Below are 21256 nucleotides of genomic sequence, written 5' to 3' on the forward strand. Positions count from 1 at the left end.
TTTTTGAGACAGTCTTGCTCTGTCACCCAGGCTGGTGTGCAGTGGCGGGATCATTGTTCACTGCAGCCTCAATCTCCAAGCCTCAAGGGATCCTCCCATCTCAGCCTTCTGAGTAGCTGGGACTAAACTACAGGTGCATGCCACTATACCTGACTAGTTTTCATATTTTTCATAGAGATGGGTTTTTGCCATGTTGCCCAGGCCGGTCTTGAACTCCTGGGCTCAAGATCCGCCTGCCTGAGCCTCCCAAAGTGCTGGGATTACAGGCGTGGGCTACTGTGCCCAGCCTCTACCATAACTGGAAGCTGTCTCTTCAGTTCAAAATTAAAGTTGGACAGGAAGGAAAAAATAGTACGTTTCTAAAGATGACTTTGATCTATCTATAATGAAAGGTATGGGTGGTTTTGAATTCCTTCCAGTGGTAATAAGAGGACAAAGTACTTAACCAATCCCACTACCTCTGTTTTGAATCACAAATTCCTGGGTGACTAAAATAAATTCCTAGAGTTAAAGTTAAATGGGGAAGGTGACTACCAGAAAATAAACACCAACTTTATTAATATAATAGCAACAGAAAGAGTTTCCAATTTCTCAAAAGGAAAATAACATGACACCAGGACAAGTGTTAAACAAGTAAATGCCTTTCAAGAGGGCAGAGCCCTGCCCCCCCAACCCCCCCCCCCAAAAAACGGGAAATGCCTACATTTCTTGTTCTGATAGCTTCCCACCACACACCAAAGGTTCCTCAAGGACAGCTGCCACCAGAGCTGCTGCAAGAACATGTTTTTCACTGGGCGTCGCTTAACAGTCAATTCCTCAAGCAGAAGACTAAAATATTATTTCTTTTTAGAAGATCTTGGTTGAGGGAGAACATACTAATATGGAGAACAGATCTTTGCTTCTCAAAGTCAAGAAAAACCATTAACTAATCTATCAGCTTTTCTCCGATATGGTGTGTCAGAGTGCTCTGTGAAGAATCCTTTTCCATCCCTACCACGTGTCTGGGTGAAGGGAGAGGAGGGGGTGGCAAGCTGCTAGTACACTAGCAGGCACTCCTGGTGATGCTCTGGGCTCTGCTCCCTTTCTGCTGGTAGTAGTAGGCATGTTTTCTGGCAGCTGCAGCAGACTGATGTTGGGGGGAGGAAGAGGCCACCCACCAATCACCTCTTCTTGAAGCCGTATTTTTTGCGCTCGTAGAAGAGGTCTGTCTTAGAGCTCCCCAGATTGACAATCTTTGGGCAGCCATCTCTCTGGAAAACAGAACAGAGAAGTTGTTAAGTCTTTGAGCCTGAACCAAGAGTGACTTAAGATAAAAAATTTAAGCCCAGTGTGGTAGCATGTGCCTTTAGTCCCAGCTACTACTTGGAAGGCCGAGGCAGGAGGATTGCTGAAGCCCAGGAATTCGAGACTAGTGGGCTATGATGATGCCTGTGAATAGCCAGCTACTGTACCCCACTGTAGGCAACATAGTGAGACCCCCATCTCTTGAAAAAAAAAAAAAATTGGTCACAGAGTTCAAATTCTCATCTTAGTATTTGAAGAACTCAATAAATGGGTTTGTAAATGTGTCCAAACACTAGTTATCTCCTTAATTGGGAGGCCCAGATCAGCACTGTTTCTTCCCTAACTCTTAGCACTTATGAAAGATCATTTATAGGCCGGGCACAGTGGCTCATGCCTGTAATCCCAGCACTTTGGGAGGCCGAGGCAGGTGGATCACCTGAGGTCAGAAGTTCAAGACCAGCCTGGCCAACATGGTAAAACCCCGTCTCTACTAAAAATACAAAAATTAGCCAGACGTGGTGGTGCGTGCCTGTAGTCCCAGCTACTCGGGAGGCTGAGGCAGGAGAATCGTTTGAACCCAGGAGGCGGAGGTAGCAGTGAGCTGAGATCACGCCACAGCACTCCAGCCTGGGTAACAAGAGAGAAACTCCGTCTCAAAAAAAGAAAAAAAGACCATTTTATAACTTTTGGATTAATGGTTTAGCCATTTATCTTACCAATTATCCTATTTGATCTATCATCAATAATTTACTAAACACCTAAGAATGTGCTCAGGGACTGCCTACCCTCTATCCAATGACTTGCAATTCACGTAGAATGCTGGATTCTCAGCCATGTCTGCTGCTATGACACAGTTGAGGTAGACTATGAAACTCTTTTTTTTTTTTTGAGAAGGAATCTCGCTCTGTCACCAGGCTGGAGTGCAGTGGCGCGATCTCGGCTCACTGCAACCTCCGCCTCCCGAGTTCAAGCAATTCTCCTGCCTCAGCCTCCCGAGTAGCTGGGACTACAGGTACACGCCGCCATGCCCGGCTAATTTCTTTTGTATTTTAGTAGAGACAGGGTTTCACCATGCTGCTCAGGCTGGTCTCGAACTCCTGAGCTCAGGCAACCCGCCCGCCTCAGCCTCCCAAAGTGCTAGGATTATAGGCGTGAGTCACAGTGCCCGGCCATACCTTATATTTTATTTTTTTTGAGATGGAGTCTTGCTCTGTTGCCAGGCTGGAGAGCAGTGACATGATCTCAGCTCACTGCAACCTCCGCCTTCTGGGTTCAAGCAATTCTCCTGCCTCAGCCTCCCAAGTAGTGGGGACTACATGCGCCCGCGACCATGCCCAGCTAATTTTTGTATTTTTAGTAAAGATGGGGTTTCACCATGTTGGCCAGGATGGTCTTGATCTCTTGACCTCCTGATCCACCCGCCTCGGCCTCCTAAAGTGATGGGATTTCAGGCGTGAGCCACCGCGCCTGGCCCTTACCTTTTTAATACCATAGGAGACTAATGGGTTTTATGTGTCTTCATTAATTCACTTAATTTGACACACGGTCTTGGGGGTACAGAGCACTACTGGCTAGAGATAGATGGCTGTTGACAGACCATGCACTGATTTGTCATGACAGGCTGCCCTGGCCATTTGATGAGCTTGAGTGCTTTCAGTGAAGCCCCTGGGAAGCTGTGTTATATAGAAATGATGACTCCATCAGTTGATTAGGGATGATGGGAGAAAAACCGGGGAAGCTGTATCTGGAAAACCCTTACAGGTCTGTTGATTTTATTAAATACCCATGTCAGAGTTTGAGTCCTGTGATATTAGGTGATAGTATGAATTAATCAAGTCCTTAGCCATCTCATTTCTAACTCAACTAATATCCTTCTTTGGGGGCAGACATCAACAACTACAAAAATCTCTGTAACTAACACTAACATTTTAGGATCTCCTAGAAAACAAGTACTGAGTCATTACATTGAGCACTTCCATCTCTGAAGCCTGGTGTACCAAGGAAGCCACCTACCAATAGCTTGCTAGGTGAACCCAAGTAAGCAACGTAATCTATATTTAATGTCCTCGTAAAAATGAGGCACTAGCTGCCTCTCCTGGACAAAGGCCTGATATTAGACATAATAACAGGACTCTCAACTCTTTAGAGAGGCTATGAAACTCATGGTATGATGATAGCTTAAACTGTGCCTTACTGACTTGTGCAAATGTGGGCAAGTTGCTTCTCTTGGGACTTATATTACTCCTCAGCTGCGAAAGAAGAAGACTGGATCAGGTCAAGGTTTACAAACTATCCTTATAGATACCTAAATATTCCTGGAAGGTACCAAGTGATGATATGACCCAATCCTCCAATCTGCACAGCTCTGTTCTTTACTTACTACGGGTTAGCTTTTTTTTTTTTTTTCTGAGACAAAGTCACATCTGTCGCTCAGGCTGGAGTGCAGTGGCGCTATCTGGGCTCACTGCAACCTCTGCCTCCTGGGTTCAAGCAATTCTCCTGCCTCAGACTTCTGAGTAGCTGGGATTACAGGCACCCACCACCGCACCCAGCTGGTTTTCATATTTTTAGTAGAGATGGGGGTTTCACCATGTTGGTCAGTCTGGTCTCGAACTCCTGACCTCATGATTCGCCTACCTGGGCCTCCCAAAGCGCTGGGATTACAGGCGTGAGCCACTGCCTCCCGGCCTACTTACAGCTTAGCTTTAAGATGGTAGGCTCCTGCCCAGCCCCAAAATTTAATTAATTTACATTAACTTTTAACTTTTCTCCTTAGAGGTGCAATGATGAGAAAAAAAAAAAATAAAAGGTTAAGAAACACTGAGTCACGACGGGTGTGGTGGCTCATGCCTGTAATCCCAGAACTTTGGAAGGCCGAGGCAGGCAGATCACCTGAGGCCAGGAGCTTGAGACCAGGCTGACCAACATGGTGAAACCCCATCTCTACTGAAGATACAAAAATTAGGCTGGACACGGTGGTCCATGACTGTAATCCCAGCAACTTTGGGAGGCCAAGGTGGGTGGATCACAAGGTCAGGAGTTCAAGATCAGCCTGGCCAACATGGTGAAACCCTGTCTCTACTAAAAATAAAAAATTAGCCGGGCGTGGTGGTGCACGCCTGTAATCCCAGCTACTCAGGGGGCTGAGACGGAAGAATTGCTTGAACCCAGGAGGCGTAGGTTGCAGTGAGCCAAGATCACAACACTGCACTCCATCCTGGGAGACACAGTGAGACTGTCTCAAAAAAAAAAAAAAAGCCAGGCATAGTGGCATGTGCCTGTAATCCCAGCTACTTGGGAAGCAGAGGCAGGAGAATCGCTTGAACCTGGGAGGCGGAGATTGTAATGAGCCGAGATCGTGCCATTGCACTCCAGTCTGAGTGACAAGAAAGAAACTGCATCTCAAAAAAAAAAAGAGTCAGACCACCTAGGTTCTAGTCCTGGATCTTTCACTTATTAGCCACGTGACCTTGGGCTAACCAAGTTGCTTAACATCTCTAAGCCTTAGCATCCTCATCTGTATCACACAGAACTTTTGGAAAACAATGTTCAGCTAAGTACCTTGCATATATTAAGAGCTTCATAAATGTTAGTGCTATTTTTCTTATTTTCTGATTGGGCGAACTGAGGAAAATGGTAAACAAAAGGAATAAAGGAATCAAGATTAAGGGGATTACATGATGCGGCACCATAAGAACCTACAAATCAGTCCTCTGGTAGCAATGTCCATAGACATCATCCCTGTCTCCTGGTTATTCTTGTGGCTTTGAAAAATTATAAATGAGAATACCTAGCTTAGCTTACCTGTCTAATTCCCTTATCAATTATGAAAGTTGCCGGAAGAGAATAATAACAAGGGGTACCTTGGTTGTAGGAAGGTTTCTGCACAGGAAAGAGCCTTGGCCGCTTAATCTACATGATGATCTGTAAGGCTGAGAGCCTGGATCATGTCACTGGACTTCTTTGTGTTCCTTGGAAACTAGTGCTGAAAATGTGAGCTAGATTCCATCTCAAATGTCCTCAGAACATTCGTGTATAATGTGAAGTAGGGGAAGTGACATCTAGAGTAAGTCTCAGGGACAGAATGAGGCATGAGGATCCAAAGGTATCAGTTCACACACCACACTCAGAGGAGTCAGACAGCAATTAACATTTATTAAGCATTCTCTGGTTGCAAGCTTACGCTACATAAGAACTCTAGCTAGACCCATGCAAAAATTCAAGAAAATGCTGTCTTAAATGGCTTAAACAGATATCCTGTATCTAGTTTAGGAACTGTTTGTTACTTTTCTTCACTGCTGTTACCTTATCATGCTTTCACTGCTTATAGACCAGAAGTAATTAACAAACACCTACTATGTGCTAGACACCCTACAGGGGATACCTCTGGATGACTTACAGGGACAGCACCAAAATACAAGTACCATGCTTGCACCGCATGTCAGGCACTGTATCATGACCTAAAGAAAAGGAGAGGCAAATAGACAAACCAAAGTCCTGCCTCTAATGAAGTGTAATCTAGCTAGTAGACTAGATTTGAATTTTCGGACAGCAGGAATGTGACTTGATAGTTGAAGGTTAATGCAAATCAGAGTTGAGGACAAGAGAAAGATCCAAATCATTATGTTTTTGGTACTTCAGGACCTTTCTCATCTCCCTAAACAACAGAAGATTCAATGGTGTACTCACTTTTTTTTTTTTTTGAGAAGGAATTTCGCTCTTGTTGCCCAGATTGGAGTGCAATGGTGTGATCTCGGCTCAGCTGACTGCAACCTCTGCCTCCTGGGTTCAAGCGATTCTCCTGCCTCAGCCTCCCGAGTAGCTGGGATTATAGATGTGTGCCACCACGTATTTTTAGTAGAGATGGGGTTTCACCATGTTGGCCAGGCTGCTCTCAAACTCCTGACCTCAGGTGATCCACCTGCCTCAACCTCCCAAAGTGCTGGGATTGCAGGCATGAGCCACTGTGCCTGGCCCAATGGTGTAGTCTTATCTGGCCCAATCTCTCCCACTTACTGGGGGTAGGCAGGATCCAAGTGCATGAAATGAGGTACTGGCGTTACTGCCTTCACCATGGGCACATCCCAGAAGCACTTGTAAAAGGACAACATAAGGCCAGGCGTGGTGGCTCACACCTGTAATCCCAGCACTTTGGGAGGCCCAGATGGGTGGATCACAAGGTCAGGAGTTTGAGTCCAACCTGGCCAGCATAGTGAAACCCCATCTCTACTAAAAATACAAAAACTAGCTGGGCATAGTGGCATGCACCTGTAGTCCCAGCTACTTGGGAGGCTGAGGCAGGAGAATCGCTTGAACCCAGGAGGCGGAGGCTGTGGTGAGCCGAGATGGCACCACTGCACTCCAGCCTGGACAACAAGAGTGAAACTCCATCTCAAAAAATAAAAAAATGAATAAATAAAAGGACAACATGGTGAAATAAGGACACTACAAGGTTTAGTTGAACAGCCTGGGCTTGTCAGAGGAACTACAAAATGGGCATCATAATAATAATCCCTATTTCACAAACTTATTGTGAGGAACAAGGTGTGATAACATCTATAAAAGACCTATTCTTCGCTCATGGGAATATGAAGAATTACGCATCTTTTGCCTTATTCTAAATTAGAATTAAATTAGATAACTAGGTACTGTCATTAACCTAGTGAGACTGTATCATACTTCCTTTTGTTTTTTGAAGAAAACAAGCTGATTCATAGTTTTCTCCCACAAAGAACCCTGCTGCCAATACTAACCGAAAAAAATGGGGTAAACCTTGCCTGTAGCACTAGTCTATAAGCTCTCTCTCCTGGCATTTGGCTCAGAGAGTTGAATAGAAAGTAGCCACTGCCACTACACAGTGTCAAGGGACAAAAAAAATCACGATGCAGGTCCACAATCATTTCTGCAATATTAAACCAAAGGCATCTGTTACCTGCTTAAAGCTGAAGTCAACTTGAATTGTCCCAAATTCAACTTTGTCACGATATACACCCAAATAGTGCTTAATGATAGATTTGAGTGGCTATGACACAACATGGGCTGTACAGGACTTATAAACAGACAGGGTCTCTGTCACCCAGGCTGGAGTGCAGTGGCGTGAAAATGGCTCACTGCAGCCTTGACCTCTTGGTCCCAAGTGATCCACCCGCCCCAGTTTCCCAAGTAGCTGCGACCACAGGTACACACCAGCACACCTGACTAATAAAAAATATGTTTTTTTTGGCCAGGCGTGATGGTTCATGCCTGTAATCCCAGCACTTGGTGAGGCTAAGGCAGGAGGATCACTTGAGCCCAGGAGTTCGAGACCAACCTAGGTAACAAAACAAGACCCTGTCTCTCCAAAAAAAAATTAGCCAGGTATGGTGGCGCATGCCTGTAGTCCCAGCTACTTGGGAGGATGAGATGGGAGGATCATTTGAGCCCAGGGGGTCAAGGCTGCAGTGAGCCTTGCACATGATCATGCCACTGCACCCCAGCCTGGGCCACAGAGCAAGAGACCCCGTCTCAAAAAAAACCAAAAACCAAAAACCAAAAAACAAAACACTTTTTTTTTTTTTTTGAGATGGGATCTTGCTCTGTGGCCCAGGCTGGTCTTTAACTCCTGGACTAAAGTGATCCTCCTGACTTGGACTCCCAAAGTGCTGAGATTACAGGTGTGAGCCACCACGCCCAGCCGGATGTCATTTCTGAATAAGAATAACCACAGAGACATGAATGAGAGGGCTCTCCAAATTGCTGGTCTTGACAAAGATTTGCTTCCCTTGCATTTTTCCCTTTGATGCAAAATAACTGCCTTTTATTGGACTACACCCAGTTTGACTCACAGAACTTGAAGAAATTATAACCTAGATGACTAGATGAACACAGTAATCTCCATAGACCATAGGAGATTGCAGTGGATGGCAAAGTGTTACTAAACAAAAGGAGGAAAGGTCAGATGGAAAGCTGTACACTTACGTCCTTCTCCTGGATGGTGCACTCCTTACAATAATAGGCATCAGAGACCCCAGGTCCTCCACAGATCACACAGCGCCCCTGGTAAGATCCATAGTTACACTCATCACATATGCGCACCAGAGTGCAGGGACGCACATAGGAGTCACAAATCACACACTTGCCATCACCTGTAAGAAAGAGAATGGAGTCATGCTCACAAGTTCTTCAGTCCTCTGCTATCTCCTGCCATGGGGAAATATACTAGTCTCCTGGAAAATACACTAGTCTCCTTCTGACAGTGACTTTAGGGCCCTCCTCTTGGCATCACAAAACGTGGCTTCCCCAGTGTCCATCTCAAGCCCCTCAACACATACAAAAGTTTATCACTTAACATATGTGAAGAGCTTAGAAAAGCACCTCGGAGATGATAAGCCTGTATAATTGCTGGCAAAGTGCTGTGTGTTGGGGAGCGGTCATGCTACTCTGGCGATTCTTCCCGTTGAAAACTAGAGAGATACAGCGTTAAATGTGCAAGTGGCAGTGGGGAGATAGAGGGGCCTTTGGCTGAAGTGCAGCATTCAGTGTTCACATACTTCCAGGCACATCTACTCAAAGCCCTCTTTGTGGCACTTTTGCTGGTTCCACAGAAAACTGGGAGTGGGAAGGGTGGGTTGTTGGGACGGTGTGTTCCACTCACATTTTTCACACAGTCTTCCGATGGCTGCAAGATGAAAGATGGTAAAAAGTACAATTAGAATAAAGGTTTTGACAAAGAGGGGAAGTACATCCTCGAGCTGGGGGTAGGGACATGAGTAAGGACTGCAGTGTGTGAGACCTGCGGACAGCCATTTTATCATTACAAATTTCCATATGAACCAAACCTACATCCAAGCACCCTCCTGAATCTCCTCCAACGTCCTGGGCAAGCTCAGAGTTTCTCTGGACCTGGTTCAGACCCCACCCCCCGATACCTGCCTGGGACTCCCAGCACGCGCACCCCCGCCCTCTTCTCATCAGAGGCCACAAACCTGCGCGCTCCTACAACACCCCGTGCCTGAGAGGCGGGAAACGTGGCGCCTGCGAGGCAAGCCCTGCGAGGCAAGGAAGAGACGGGAACCCCCGACCCCCCAGCTCCTAATACCACCCCTGCCCAGACAGCCAGGGGTAGGGCGCAGTCTCACCAACACCAGCCTGCTTGCGGCAAAAGATCAAATCAGGATGATGTTTAGCCATAGCTACTAACTAAGCCGGCCACCGGAAGCTTTGGGAACTTCCGTCCGACCTTTAACCCCCATTGTTCCTGCCTCCACGTCGCTGTGATTGGTTCTCTAAGCTTCCGTCAGTTTACAATCCTTGCACCAGGCCCCTCTTGCTCTCGCGCGAGTTTTTGTCGCTGCTGGGCGGCCAGGTCCTGGCAGGTGCAAGAAACTCTTAAAAACTCTCCCAGATTTGGATGGCGGAGATAACTAAAATTTGTTCTTGGGTAAAACATCTTTGTGCTTGGTATCTATTTCTACAAGTGTCTTTAGGCAGTCCGATTTCCTCTTGCGTGTCTGTTCGTTGCACGTGCGCTCCGCCCATTGCGTTCGCAGGGTTCTGGCGCCTCTAGGGAGGCCTCGCCTTCACCGTGACGCCCCACTCTTCCGGGCACGCCCCTGCCCAAAGGCTTTAAAGGCGCCGTGTGGGACGTCACTTTAATGCGACCTCATCTTTGTCAGTGCACAAAATGGCGCCCTACAGCCTACTGGTGACTCGGCTGCAGGTGAGCGAGCTCAGGGACCTCTGGGTTCACGGGGGCGGGGTGCCTCCTACTGTGCCGGCGGCTGTGGGCGAGGCAGAGCGAGGCGGGCCCAACCTGGGGCCAACTTCTCGTGTACCTGTCCCGGTTGTGGGCCCGGCACCCGTGCCCGCTTCTCTGGTGCCCTAGGTCAAGGCGTCCCCGGCACAGTCAGCTTTCCTGGCCCTGTCCCCGCCTCGCAAGAAGCGTGGGCCCAAGCAGCGGCGGCCGGGTGAAGAGCGGAGGCACCTCTTTCTTCTTTTTGAGGACAGCATTGCCTGCTCCCGTGGGGTGTGTTTCCATTCCTCAAGGTGAGGACAAGGTGACTAGGGGGCGCGGTCGTTGCTGAGCCTTCTAGGCCCAGTTCCTGAGGCTTCACTTCCCATCTCTTAGCAACAGAGGCATGACAGCATCTATGGTTGCCAGGCCTGGAGTCTGGAGAAGAAACTAGGACCCTGTACCACCTTTTGAGGACCCTGCGGAACGTGGAATGTCGGGGAGGGGGGCGGTCTTCTGGGCCCATACGTAGTAAATAATATAATAATAGTCTCTTACCTTTGCACAAGATTTGAGGCCTGTTTTAATTCTTCATAATATTTGATTCATGTAATCATAGGAATGAGATGGTTTTTCTCATTTGATAGGTGATAAAGCTGGTAGAAAGTAGGTGAAAGTTCTGATTCTCAAGAGTGTCACCGAAGTGCTGTGGCAGAAGCATGGGCCCTACCACCACTCAGTTCTTGTTTATGTCAGCCTGCCCTCACAGAACTTTATGAACCAAGGTGCAATTATTTCTGTTTGTCAGAATGCAGTACGAATATTTTGAGCCTCACAATAAGTTGCTTGTCAAATATGGGACTATAAGGAGACTCCAGTTTGACCTTGACTCCCCTGTTAGGAGCTATCTAGAAAGCTGACTGACTGCCAGATGATTTTCTCACTTCTAACTTGACAGCCCTGGGAAGGTGTTATAGTCAGAGGTTCAATGTCAAATGTGTAGTTTGTTAATAAAAATCAAGCAAGCATCTGTAGACATTCTCTGTCAACCTTTCACATTTAACTTTGTGAATTCCTTTTGGATCAAGTGGCGCAGCTTTGATAATAGAATTTTATGAGTTATGCGTTGTACTCTCAGGAAGCATTGTGGTACTTGAACTTATTTTTCATCACATTGCTTAAATTTAAACTTGAACTTATTTTTCATCACATTGCTTAAATTTAAACCATATGGTTTAAAGTAAAATCATCATTTATCTGAAAGAAAATATTTGTGATCTCAATTCCGGGCTAAGGGAAAGGATTTGCACCTAATTATCTCTTTAAGTCTTTTTTTTTTTTTTTTTTGAGACAGTCTTGCTCTGTCACCCAGGCTGGAGTGCAATGGCGCAATCTTGGCTGACTGCAACTCTGCCTCCCGGGTTCAAGTGACTCTCCTGCCCTCAGCTTCCCGAGTAGCTGGGATTACAGGTGTGCACCACCATGCTTGGCTAATTTTTGTATTTTTAGTAGAGACGGGGTTTCACCCTGTTGACCAGGCTGGTCACAAACTCCTGACCTCAAGTAATCGGCCTGCCTTGGCCTCCCAAAATCCTGGGATTACAGGTGTGAGCCACCACACCACACCTGGCCTCTTCACGTCTTTTGATTCTCTAGGTTAATGATGTGGAAATAGTTGTTTCTTCCTGTCTCGTGATTTAAGGGAGTCAGGCAAGATTATTTGGTAAGATAAATGATTATAGAGTTCTTGAACTTGGAAGAGAAGAACAGTATCACACCATTTTGAACTGAAAAGGATCTTGGAAAGTATGAGTATTAGACTGGTGTAGAAGGAGATCTGGGCTCTCTTTCCTGATCCTGTGACCTTGAGTAAGTTACTTCCTGAATCCATTGTCTGTCCATTGGAGATGATCTTCATTGAACAAATGTATATTCAGCAACTGGAAGTTAGAAAGTGATGAGCAAGTAGAATGAGTTTACAACCATCACGTAAACTAACCTCTTACACAGGTGGAAAAATCTAAGACCTTGAGAGCCTGGGTGACTTCCAGTAGCAGAGTCAGGATTAAAATCCTGGTCTCCTTGTTTGTTCCTTCAGCTAAGATGAATGAACAATATTATGCAGTTTGCACACTGCCTCCCAATAACCAGGCTGTCTCAAATAACCAACTAACACGGTTTCTCTGAGAAGCTTGTATATTTACCTGTTTTGTGCTTAGTTACATTTGAGAAGTGATGGTTACTACCTTAATAGTCATGTATGCAAAACCCTATGCCTGTAGTCAATTCATTCCTACCTCATTCACCATATATTTACTGAGCGCCCAATGCTTGTTCTGGATACCGTGGTAAGCAAAGACAGTCCCTGTTCTCGTGGAGCTTCCACTGTATTCTAATGTACCCGACTGCAGAGGGCCTTGGAGATCTTTCTCAGCCAAATACAGTATTTTTCTTTCCTTGGCTGGACCAAAGGTGAAGGTAGATAATAGAATGATGGGTGTTACTCCCAGCACTAAGAGTACCTAACATTTATCTTACTGTGTATGACTAATTTCACATGACTCTGTGAGATGAGGCAGCCCTATTAGCCTGATTTATAGATGAAGAAACAGGATTAGAGAGCAAACATAGTGTTATGGTTGAGAGCATGGACTCTGGCATCAGGCAGCCTAGATTTGAATACCGTAATAACTCTTAATACTCATGTAGCTGTGTTTTGGGTAAGTTACTCAACCTCTCTGCACCTGTTTCCTTGCCTTTAGATACAATAATAATAGTATGTCTGTTTCAATCGTGTAATAGTTGTAAAGTATTTAGAACCCTGCCTGGTACTTAGTAAGGGCTATATAATTGCTAAATAAATTTGTGGCAGGGCGCAGTGGCTCACGCCTGTAATCCCAGCACTTTGGGAGGCCAAGGCAGGTGGATCACAAGGTCAGGAGTTCGAGACCAGCCTGGCCAATATGGTGAAACCCCATGTCTACTAAAAACACAAAAATTAGCGGGGTGTGGTGGCAGGCGCCTGTAGTCCCAGCTACTCGGGAGGCTGAGGCAGAAGAATCCCTTGAACCCAGGAGGCGGAAGTTGCAGTAAGCCGAGATCGCGCCACTGCACTACAGCCTGGGTGACAGAGTGAGACTCCGTCTCAAAAAAAAAAAAAAAAAAAAAAATTGCCTGGGGCTTTATCAGTAGTTGTTAGTAGGTATGGTTTGAATCTGGACATGTCTGATTCCGAAGCCTGAGGGCTTAGCAACTGGCACTATGCTGCTTCCCTTTGGCATCGAGCTCAGCCTGTGGATCAGGGCACCATAACCTCAGAACAGTGCCAAGTTGAATGTGTACTCTTGTTTGACAGTACCTGCTACCAGGTAGTAAGATTAGAAACAAGAAAATAGAACGTGGGTTTTGTTTTATTTTGTTTTGTTTTTTTAAAGAAATGGGGGTCTCGTTATGTTGCCCAGGCTAGTCTCAAATTCCTGGGCTCAAGCAATCCTGGCTTGGCTTCCCAAAGTGCTGAGATTACAAGCGTGAGCCACTGCAACCAGCTAAGGAGGTGAGATTTTTGAAAAACCACATTTATTCTCTGGTTTTTAGCATTTATTTTTGTGCATATGACTGAGTAGTACACAAGAGGGGCTGAGCAGTTGCAAGTATGTTTATTAGGTGTTTGGTTTTGCCTTGAGATAACTGGGGTGCTGAGGTTTCATGTGACCTTGGGGGAAGTCATGTAACCTCTTGCATATAAATTTGTGATGGCAGTTAACTACAAAAATATTTGGCAGAAACTCTGTGCCATGTTAAAATAAAATCTTGGTTTGAATTGTGAAACAGATGATTCTGGTTGTATGGTCACTGTGATAACCTTCGCAGATATCATTTGTTATTAGAATTGAGTGAATGAATGAATTGGTAAATAAGCTTCCATCTTAGATGTGGACAGAGGGAACAGACACACCATCCTGAGGATTAAGGGAGCACATCATTACCTTTCAAACCAACTGCTTCACAGTGTTCTTTGAAAGCTTTGGCTGGGCTCGGTGGCTCACGCCTGTAATCCCAGCACATTGGGAGGCCAAGGCAGATGCATCACCTGAGATCAGAAATTCAAGACCAACCTGGCCAACATGGTGAAACCCAATCGCTAATAAAAACACAAAATAAGCCGGGTGTGGTGGCACATGCCTGTAATCCCAGCCACTCAGGAGGCTGAGGCAGGAGAATCACTTGAACCCAAGAGGTGGAGGTTGCAGTGAACCGAGATCACGCCATTACACTCCAGCCTGGGCAACAAGAGTGAAACTCTGTCTCAAGAAAAAGAAAGAAAAAGCTTAATGTCTAGCACTGCCTAGCATTGTTCTAGACACTGGGGGTGCAGTAGTGAACAAGAATAGTGGGGCTTAAATTGTTGTCCTGGGGAAATTAAGTAGAAAAATAAGAATATTGTATTACTGAGTGTTGTGGGGAAGATAAGGTAGAAAGAATAGGGGTGGGAACGTGGCATTTTTAACTGGGGTGTTTGGGGAAGACCTCGTAGAAGAGGTGACATCTGAACTGAGACTTAAATGATACGAACGCAGCTGTTTACCATTTTTGGAGGAGACTTCAAATAGAAGGAGCATGTGCAGAGCACCCACCTAGGTATGAGCTGAGTGTGTTGAGGATAAGAGCTAAGGCCAGTGTTGCTACAGTGTCCTGAGGAGCGAAAGGTCTGAACAAGAGGCTGGGGCTAGGGTCAGGCAGGCTTCGGTAAGGAAATCCAAGTGTAGTGAAAACTGGGAGATTTTAAGCCAGGGAGTGATGTGATCTGATCATCTGGGCTGCTGCGTGCATGATGGACCATAGAGGGTCAAAAGGAGGAGGCAGGGAGACCAGTGGGGGACTGTTGGAGTCATCCCAGGAATGGCAGGAGTCAGGGACTAGGTATCTGGGGGGTGGAGATAATGAGATGTATTCAAAATTGGGATATTATTTGGAGGCAGATGGGTTGGCGCATGGGAGGGATAGAGAATAAGGGTGACTCCTGGGTTTGGGGTCTTAGTAACTGAGGGATGGGTGAGCTTGATTGAATTCAGTGGTCGTGTGTTTGCAGTCTTTTTTTTTTTTTTTTTTTGAGACAGAGTCTCGCTCTGTCACCCAGGCTGGGGTGCAGTGGCGCGATCTCGGCTCACTGCAAGCTCTGCCTCCCGGGTTCATGCCCTTCTCCTGCCTCAGCCTCCCGAGTTGCTGGGACTACAGGCGCCTGCCACCACGTCTGGCTAATTTTTTGTGTGTTTTTAGTAGAGACGGGTTTCACGTGTTAGCCAGGATGGTCTCAATCTCCTGACCTCATGATCTGCCCGCCTCTGCCTCCCAAAGTGCTGGGATTACAGGCATGAGCCACCGCGCCTGGCCTTTTTTTTTTTTTTTTTGAGATGGAGTCTCACTCTGTCGCCCAGGCTGGAGTGCAGTGGCGCGATCTTGGCTCACTGCAAGCTGCGCCTCCCAGGTTCATGCCATTCTCCTGCCTCAGCCTCCTGAGTAGCTGGAACTACAGGCGCCCGCTACCATGCCCAGCTAATTTTTTTTGTATTTTTAGTAGAGACAGGGTTTCACTGTTAGCCAGGATGGTCTTGATCTCCTGACCTCATGATCTGCCTGCCTCGGTCTCCCAAAGTGCTGGGATTACAGGCGTGAGCCACTGCACCCAGCCTGCACAGTACTTATAAAAATTAGCTAAGGGCAGAATCTCACTGATAAATTTTTGATTCTTTCATCAGTTCTCAAGTACTTTATTTCACAGGTGAGAAAGCCAGATGACATCAAGTGTCTTACCCAGGGGCCCTCACTTGAGTCGAGTATGAGCATCTTGTCTCATGTGGACTCTGTCCTATCTGGTCTTATTGTGAAACCTGGCGTGTGTCCAAGAGGGCCATCTTGTAAATGCTTACCTTTTCTATAAAAAAGAAAAAAAATTGTTTTTTCCTTTTTTTTTTTTTTTTTTTTTTTGCGATAGGGCCTCATTCTGTCACCCAGGCTGGAGTGCAGTGGTGTAATTATAGCTCACTGCAGCCTTGACCTCCTGGGCTCAAGCAGTCCTCCCACCCCAGCCTCCCTAGTAGCTGGGACTAGAGGCATGTGGCACCATGCCCAACTAACTTTTTATTTTTTGTGGGTGGGGATCTTGCCATGTCACCCAAGCTGGTCTTGAACTCCTGAGCTCCCAAAGTGCTGGGATTATAGGCGCGAGCCACTGTGCCTGGCCAGTGGGAAGTGAGTGTTGAGTCTTCCTTGGCTCCAGCTTTCTTTGACTTGCCTCGTTTTCCCAGCACCTGGTTTGGAAGGCAGTGGTGGGCTCTGGGTCTCTCAGCATGAAGGAGGGAAGGTATTGTAGAGAGACTTCTTGTAGCCTTTAAAAAGCAGCAAATGGGCCGGACGTGGTGGCTCACGCCTGTAATCCCAGCACTTTGGGAGGCTGAGGCGGGTGGATCACAAGCTCAGGAGTTCGAGACCAGCCTGGCCAATATGGTGAAACCCCATCTTTACTAAAAATACAAAAAAAAATTAGCCAGGCGTGGTGGCGCATGCCTGTGATCCCAGCTACTCGGGAGGCTGAGGCAGGAGAATCAGCTGAACCCAGGAGGTGGAGGTTGCAGTGAGCCGAGATCGCGCCACTGCACTCCAGCCTGGGCAACAGGAGTGAAACTCTGTCTCAAAAAAGAAAAAAAAAGCAGCAGATGGACCATCAGGAGCCTTGGGAGACTTCTGCCACTGGCTTACTGTGTAGCTTCGGGCAAAGTCTCAACTCTCTGTGGTCCTGCAGTTAGTTACACATCTGCAAAACAGTGTAATTAATAACTACCCTTCAGTTAAGAAGGGTTCTGAAGGCCTAATATTTGAAAAGTTGTTTTGACTCTGTTTGATGTGCTATAAAGCATTGTGAGCCGGGTGTGGTGCCTCATGCCTGTAATCCCAGCACTTTGGGAGCCCAAGGCAGGTGGATCACCTGAGGTCAGGAGTTCAAGACCAGCCTGACCAACACGGTGAAACCCCGTCTGTACTTAAAATACAAAATTAGTCAGATGTGGCGCATGCCTGTAATCTCAGTTACTTTGTAGGCTAAGACAGGAGACTCGTTTGAACCTGGGAGGCGGAGGTTGTACTGAGTTAAGATTGTGCCATTGCACTCCAGCCTGGGCAACAAGAATGAAACTCTGTCTTAAAAAAAAAAAAAGGCCAGACGCAGTGGCTCACACCTGTAATCCCAGCATTTTGGGAGGCCAAGGCAGGCAGATCATCTGAGGTCAGGAGTTTGCAACCAGCCTGACCAACATGGTGAAACCCCATCTCTACTAAAAATAGAAAAAAATTAGCTGGGTGTGTGGGTGGTCACCTGTAGACTCAGCTACTCGGGAGGCTGAGGTACGAGAATCGCTTGAACCTGGGAGGCAGAGCTTGCAATGAGCTGAGATTGTGCCACTGTACTCCAGCTTGGGCAACAGAGCGAGACTCTGTCTCAAAAACAAAACAAAACAAAACAAAAAAACAAAAAAACACACACACTGCGAATAGTTTCTAATATTATTTTAGGAATAGGCCATTTCTAAGATTGAGAGTAGGGACAGATTTTCCCCTTGCAGAATATCTTCATTTTGGAAGTCTTGAAAGGTAGGGAGAATGGGCCAGGCATGGTAGCTCACGGCTGTAATCCCAGGACTTTGGGAGGCCGAGGTGGGTGGATCACTTGGGGTCAGGAGTTCAAGACCAGCCTGGCCAACATGGTGAAACCCTGTCTCTACTAAAATACAAAAAATTAACTGGGCATGGTGGCGTGTGCCTGTAATCCCATTTACTTGGGAGACTGAGGCAGGAGAATCAGGTTCAAGCGATTCTCCTGCCTCAGCCTCCCAAGTAAATTAAAGGTAGGGAGAATGGTTTCCTTATTTTTTTTTTTATTTTTTTGAGACGGAGTCTGGCTCTGTCTCCCAGGCTGGAGTGCAGTGGCGCGATCTTCACTCAGTTCAAGCTCCGCCTCCCGGGTTCACGCCATTCTCCTGCCTCAGCCTCCCGCATAGCTGGGACTACAGGCACCCGCCACCACGCCCAGCTAATTTTTTGTATTTTTTTTTAGTAGAGATGGGGTTTCACGGTGTTAGCCAGGATGGTCTCAATCTGCTGACCTTGTGATCCACCTGCCTCGGCCTCCCAAAGTGCTGGGATTACTGGCGTGAGCCACCGCACCCGACCTCTTTAGTTTTATTCTGCAGCACCTGGGCCAGAGGAAGGTGCACCAGCTTTGGAGCCAGGCCTGGAATTCCACCTTGCTGCGTGACCCTGGGCAAAATAGTTAGCATTCCAGAGCTTCAGTTTCCTCATCCATTAAATGGGCACAATGCCTTCTGCCTCACAGGGTAGTCGTGGGATTGTGTGGATAAAGTACTTGGGGCAAATCCAGTGCAGGGTAGAGGCACTTGGTGAATATTCATTTCTGTCTCCAGCCCCTGCAGATGGCCTGTGGCATCCATCACCCCAGCCTTTATCCTTAGCTCATACATTTAAAAAAGACCAGTTGTGGCCGGGCACAGTGGCTCACGCCTGTAATCCCAGCACTTTGGGAGGCCGAGATGGGTGGATCACGAGGTCAGGAGTTTGAGAACAGTGTGGCCAATGTAGTGAAACCCCGTCTCTACTAAAAATACAGATATGAGCTGGGCATGGTGGTGTGCGCCTGTAGTCCCAGCTACTTGGGAGGCTGAGGCTTGAACTCAGGAAGCAGAGGATGCAGTGAGCCGAGATCATGCTGCTGCACTCCAGCCTGGGCAACAGAGCGAGACTATGTCTCAAAAAAAAACCAAACCAGTTGTGAAAATTGCTTGTTCCTCCCATCATCTCCCCAGATAGCAGGTAAGTGGTAGTTGTTCAAGGAAACCTTTTTTTCAAGACAGAGTCTCGCTCTGTTGCACAGTCTGGATGCAGTGGCATGATCTCACTGCAACCTCCACCTCCTGGGTTCAAGCAGTTCTTTTGCCCCAGCCTCCCAAGTAGCTGGGATCACAGGCACGCACCACCATGCCCAGCTAATTTTTGTATTTTTTGTTTTAGTAGAGACAGGGTCTCACCCTGTTGGCAAAGCTGGTCTCCAACTCCTGACCTCAAGTGGTCCAGCCGCCCCAGCTTCCCAAAATATTGAGATTACAGGCATGAGCCACTGCGCCTGGCCAAGAAAACCCTTTCAATACTGTTTTAAAAGAGTTGGGGGAAGAGGTAGAAATGAATCTTCTGGTTTAGTTTTTTAATTCTCTAAGGACAACATTGGGGAAGTGAGCTTTAGAGTTATATTTGCAGTATTTATTTTTATCATGAAATATTCAAGTCTAGGCCCTTGGTGAATTGAGGCCTGGTGAGTATTTCTGCTTTCCCCCTGGAGAGATTGAGACGGTTTCTGATTGGGAGCTTTAATTCTGTGGGCATTTGTGGGACTTACCAAAGAGGTATCTAGAGTTCCTTTAAAACCCCCGCCCTGTCCCTGCCATAGATCTTCTTTTTTTTTTTTTTTTTTTGAGAAGGAGTCTCACTCTGTAGCCCAAGCTGGAGTGCAGTGACACGATCTCTGCTCACTGCAACCTTTGCCTCTGGGGCTTAAGCAATTCTCCTGCCTCAACCTCCCAAGTAGCTGGGACCAGAGGCATGCGCCACCACACCCGGTTAATTTTCTTGTATGCCACACTTCTTTAGTTCCTTGTAGCTGGGCTCCTTGACCTTCTGCAGGGCATCTGTGGTTGTGGTATTTATAAGCACTCACTGTGTCATGAGTGTGTTCACAGAGCTCTAAGACAAGGGCCCTGTCTGTGGAAGAGCTTTTAGGGTGGTGAGGGAGAAGTCATCTAAATAGCTATAATACACGGTACTGAAGCAAGGAGTAGGTGGGGGGATTTGCTGGGTGGGGCTAAGTACAGCCTCAGCCACCCGTCCTGGAACATGGATGTAGTGGTGGTGTGTTTGGTCCGCCCACAGACAATGACAGATGCCCATCCAGGCCTGGAGGAGCGGAGGAACGCATTACCCACCATCTGTTGAGCAATCAGGCCCTCTGCGCCAGTCACAGAACTAGGTCTTGTTTTACAAATATTGCCTCATTTGTCCTTCACAACAACCCTAAGAGGTACATACGAGTAGCCTGTTTCACAATGATGAAACTGAGTCCCAGAGAGGTTAAATAGCTCCTCTGAGGTCACAGCTAGCACATGAATGCAGATTTGACTGCAGAACCCAGGCTTTTTACCAGTCAGCCAAACCGTTTCCCCAGAGGGAGTAGAAACTGATCTCTGTGGAGTGGGCTGGATATAGGGGATACAGTTCAGTCGGCTCTGTGCCCGTTTGGGTTATGTCTTTGAGACTGTGATTGTCTCCTGCCCTAAACACCAGTGAGGCTGGCGGGGGAGAGGCTAGAGGGGTGGGTTGCACAGAGGCAGCTTTATTCCTTGACTGAGCTTCAGCTCAGCCTCACAGGCTGCCTGTTGAGCTTGCAGAGAATGCCCGTCTCAAGTGTGTAGGTGCAGAGCTGCTGCCTGTGGGGCCAGAGCAGGGCTTGGGATTTGTATGCAGTTCACAGTGTACGACTGATGTAGGCAGCAAAAGAGAATTAGTCAGATGAGCGAATCTGTCATCAGCCCATTCCTTAAAGGAACCCCCTGCTGCCTTTAGTACCCATTTAGAGGCTTTGACTTGGAGAGACATGGCTCCTTGCTCCCTTTCCAAGCCTCTGAAAAGGACTGCATCACTTTTGTTCCTGCCAGTTGCATAGCAACCAAGCTAGCTGACTGCCTGCTGGCAGGAGGGAATTGTTTAGCTTTGGTTTCTTAGGAGAGGAGACAGGCATCGCCTACCAGGAGGGGGAGAAAATTGTTAGAAGCCCTGCAATGGAGGTGTGGGAAGATGCTTCTCCTTAGGAGGGTGTGGACTGATGTGCATTCCTGTGTTGCCCACTTAGACAGAGTCCACCTGAGACTTCTCTGCCAGGAAGGGCTAGGCAGTTAGTTGCTAAGAGATGTGAGCCTGAAGTCATCCTTCTGTGAAATGGGCTGCCATGTAATGTATGAGTTCCCCACTGCTGGAGACAGCTTGGCTAGGTTGGGTGAGTGTGTTAGGCATTCAAATACAGAAGGAGTGGATAGATGAGGCCTTTTCAGTTCCATTTCAATTCCAAGATGTGCTGTCCTGGTGCTTGGGACCTGCTCTGGGGCTCTGGTCTTTGGTGGCTGGGGAGGGAGAAGTAGGCGGCATAGT

General features: G+C 47.1%; 2 protein-coding genes across 3 annotated transcripts in view; one reads left to right on the top strand and one right to left on the bottom strand.

Moving 5' to 3' along the window:
• Positions 1-531: 531 nt before the first annotated feature.
• On the bottom strand, positions 532-9597 carry PHF5A (PHD finger protein 5A). Its single transcript, XM_004063535.4, has 4 exons — positions 9402-9597; positions 8918-8941; positions 8242-8408; positions 532-1250 (listed from the first exon to the last, which is right to left on the bottom strand). The coding sequence occupies exons 1-4, from the start codon at positions 9451-9453 to the stop codon at positions 1161-1163; spliced, it is 333 nt and encodes a 110-aa protein (XP_004063583.1). The 5' UTR covers positions 9454-9597; the 3' UTR covers positions 532-1160.
• Positions 9598-9779: 182 nt separating this feature from the next.
• ACO2 (aconitase 2) overlaps positions 9780-21256 on the top strand; it is a 62439-nt gene continuing 50962 nt past the window's right edge. Inside the window, exon 1 of one of the 2 annotated variants that reach the window (XM_004065301.5) lies at positions 9780-9982. In XM_004065301.5, the coding sequence (XP_004065349.2) occupies positions 9947-9982 (36 nt within the window). In that variant the 5' untranslated portion in view covers positions 9780-9946. Of the gene's footprint in view, positions 9983-10203; positions 10309-21256 lie in introns of those variants that run through there. The other variant, XM_055374734.2, reaches the window with a different exon arrangement.

This window comes from Gorilla gorilla, chromosome 23 (assembly GCF_029281585.2).
Source record: "Gorilla gorilla gorilla isolate KB3781 chromosome 23, NHGRI_mGorGor1-v2.1_pri, whole genome shotgun sequence".
Lineage (NCBI taxonomy): Eukaryota > Metazoa > Chordata > Mammalia > Primates > Hominidae > Gorilla > Gorilla gorilla.

Coding starts and splice junctions, on each gene's coding strand:
- PHF5A (XM_004063535.4), bottom strand. CDS start 9,453: ATGGCTAAACATCATCCTGATTTGATCTTTTGCCGCAAGCAGGCTGGT. Junction 8,409..8,917: donor CGGAAGACTGTGTGAAAAAT/GTGAGTGGAACA, acceptor TCTTTCTTACAG/GTGATGGCAAGTGTGTGATT. Junction 1,251..8,241: donor GCACCATCCAGGAGAAGGAC/GTAAGTGTACAG, acceptor TCTGTTTTCCAG/AGAGATGGCTGCCCAAAGAT.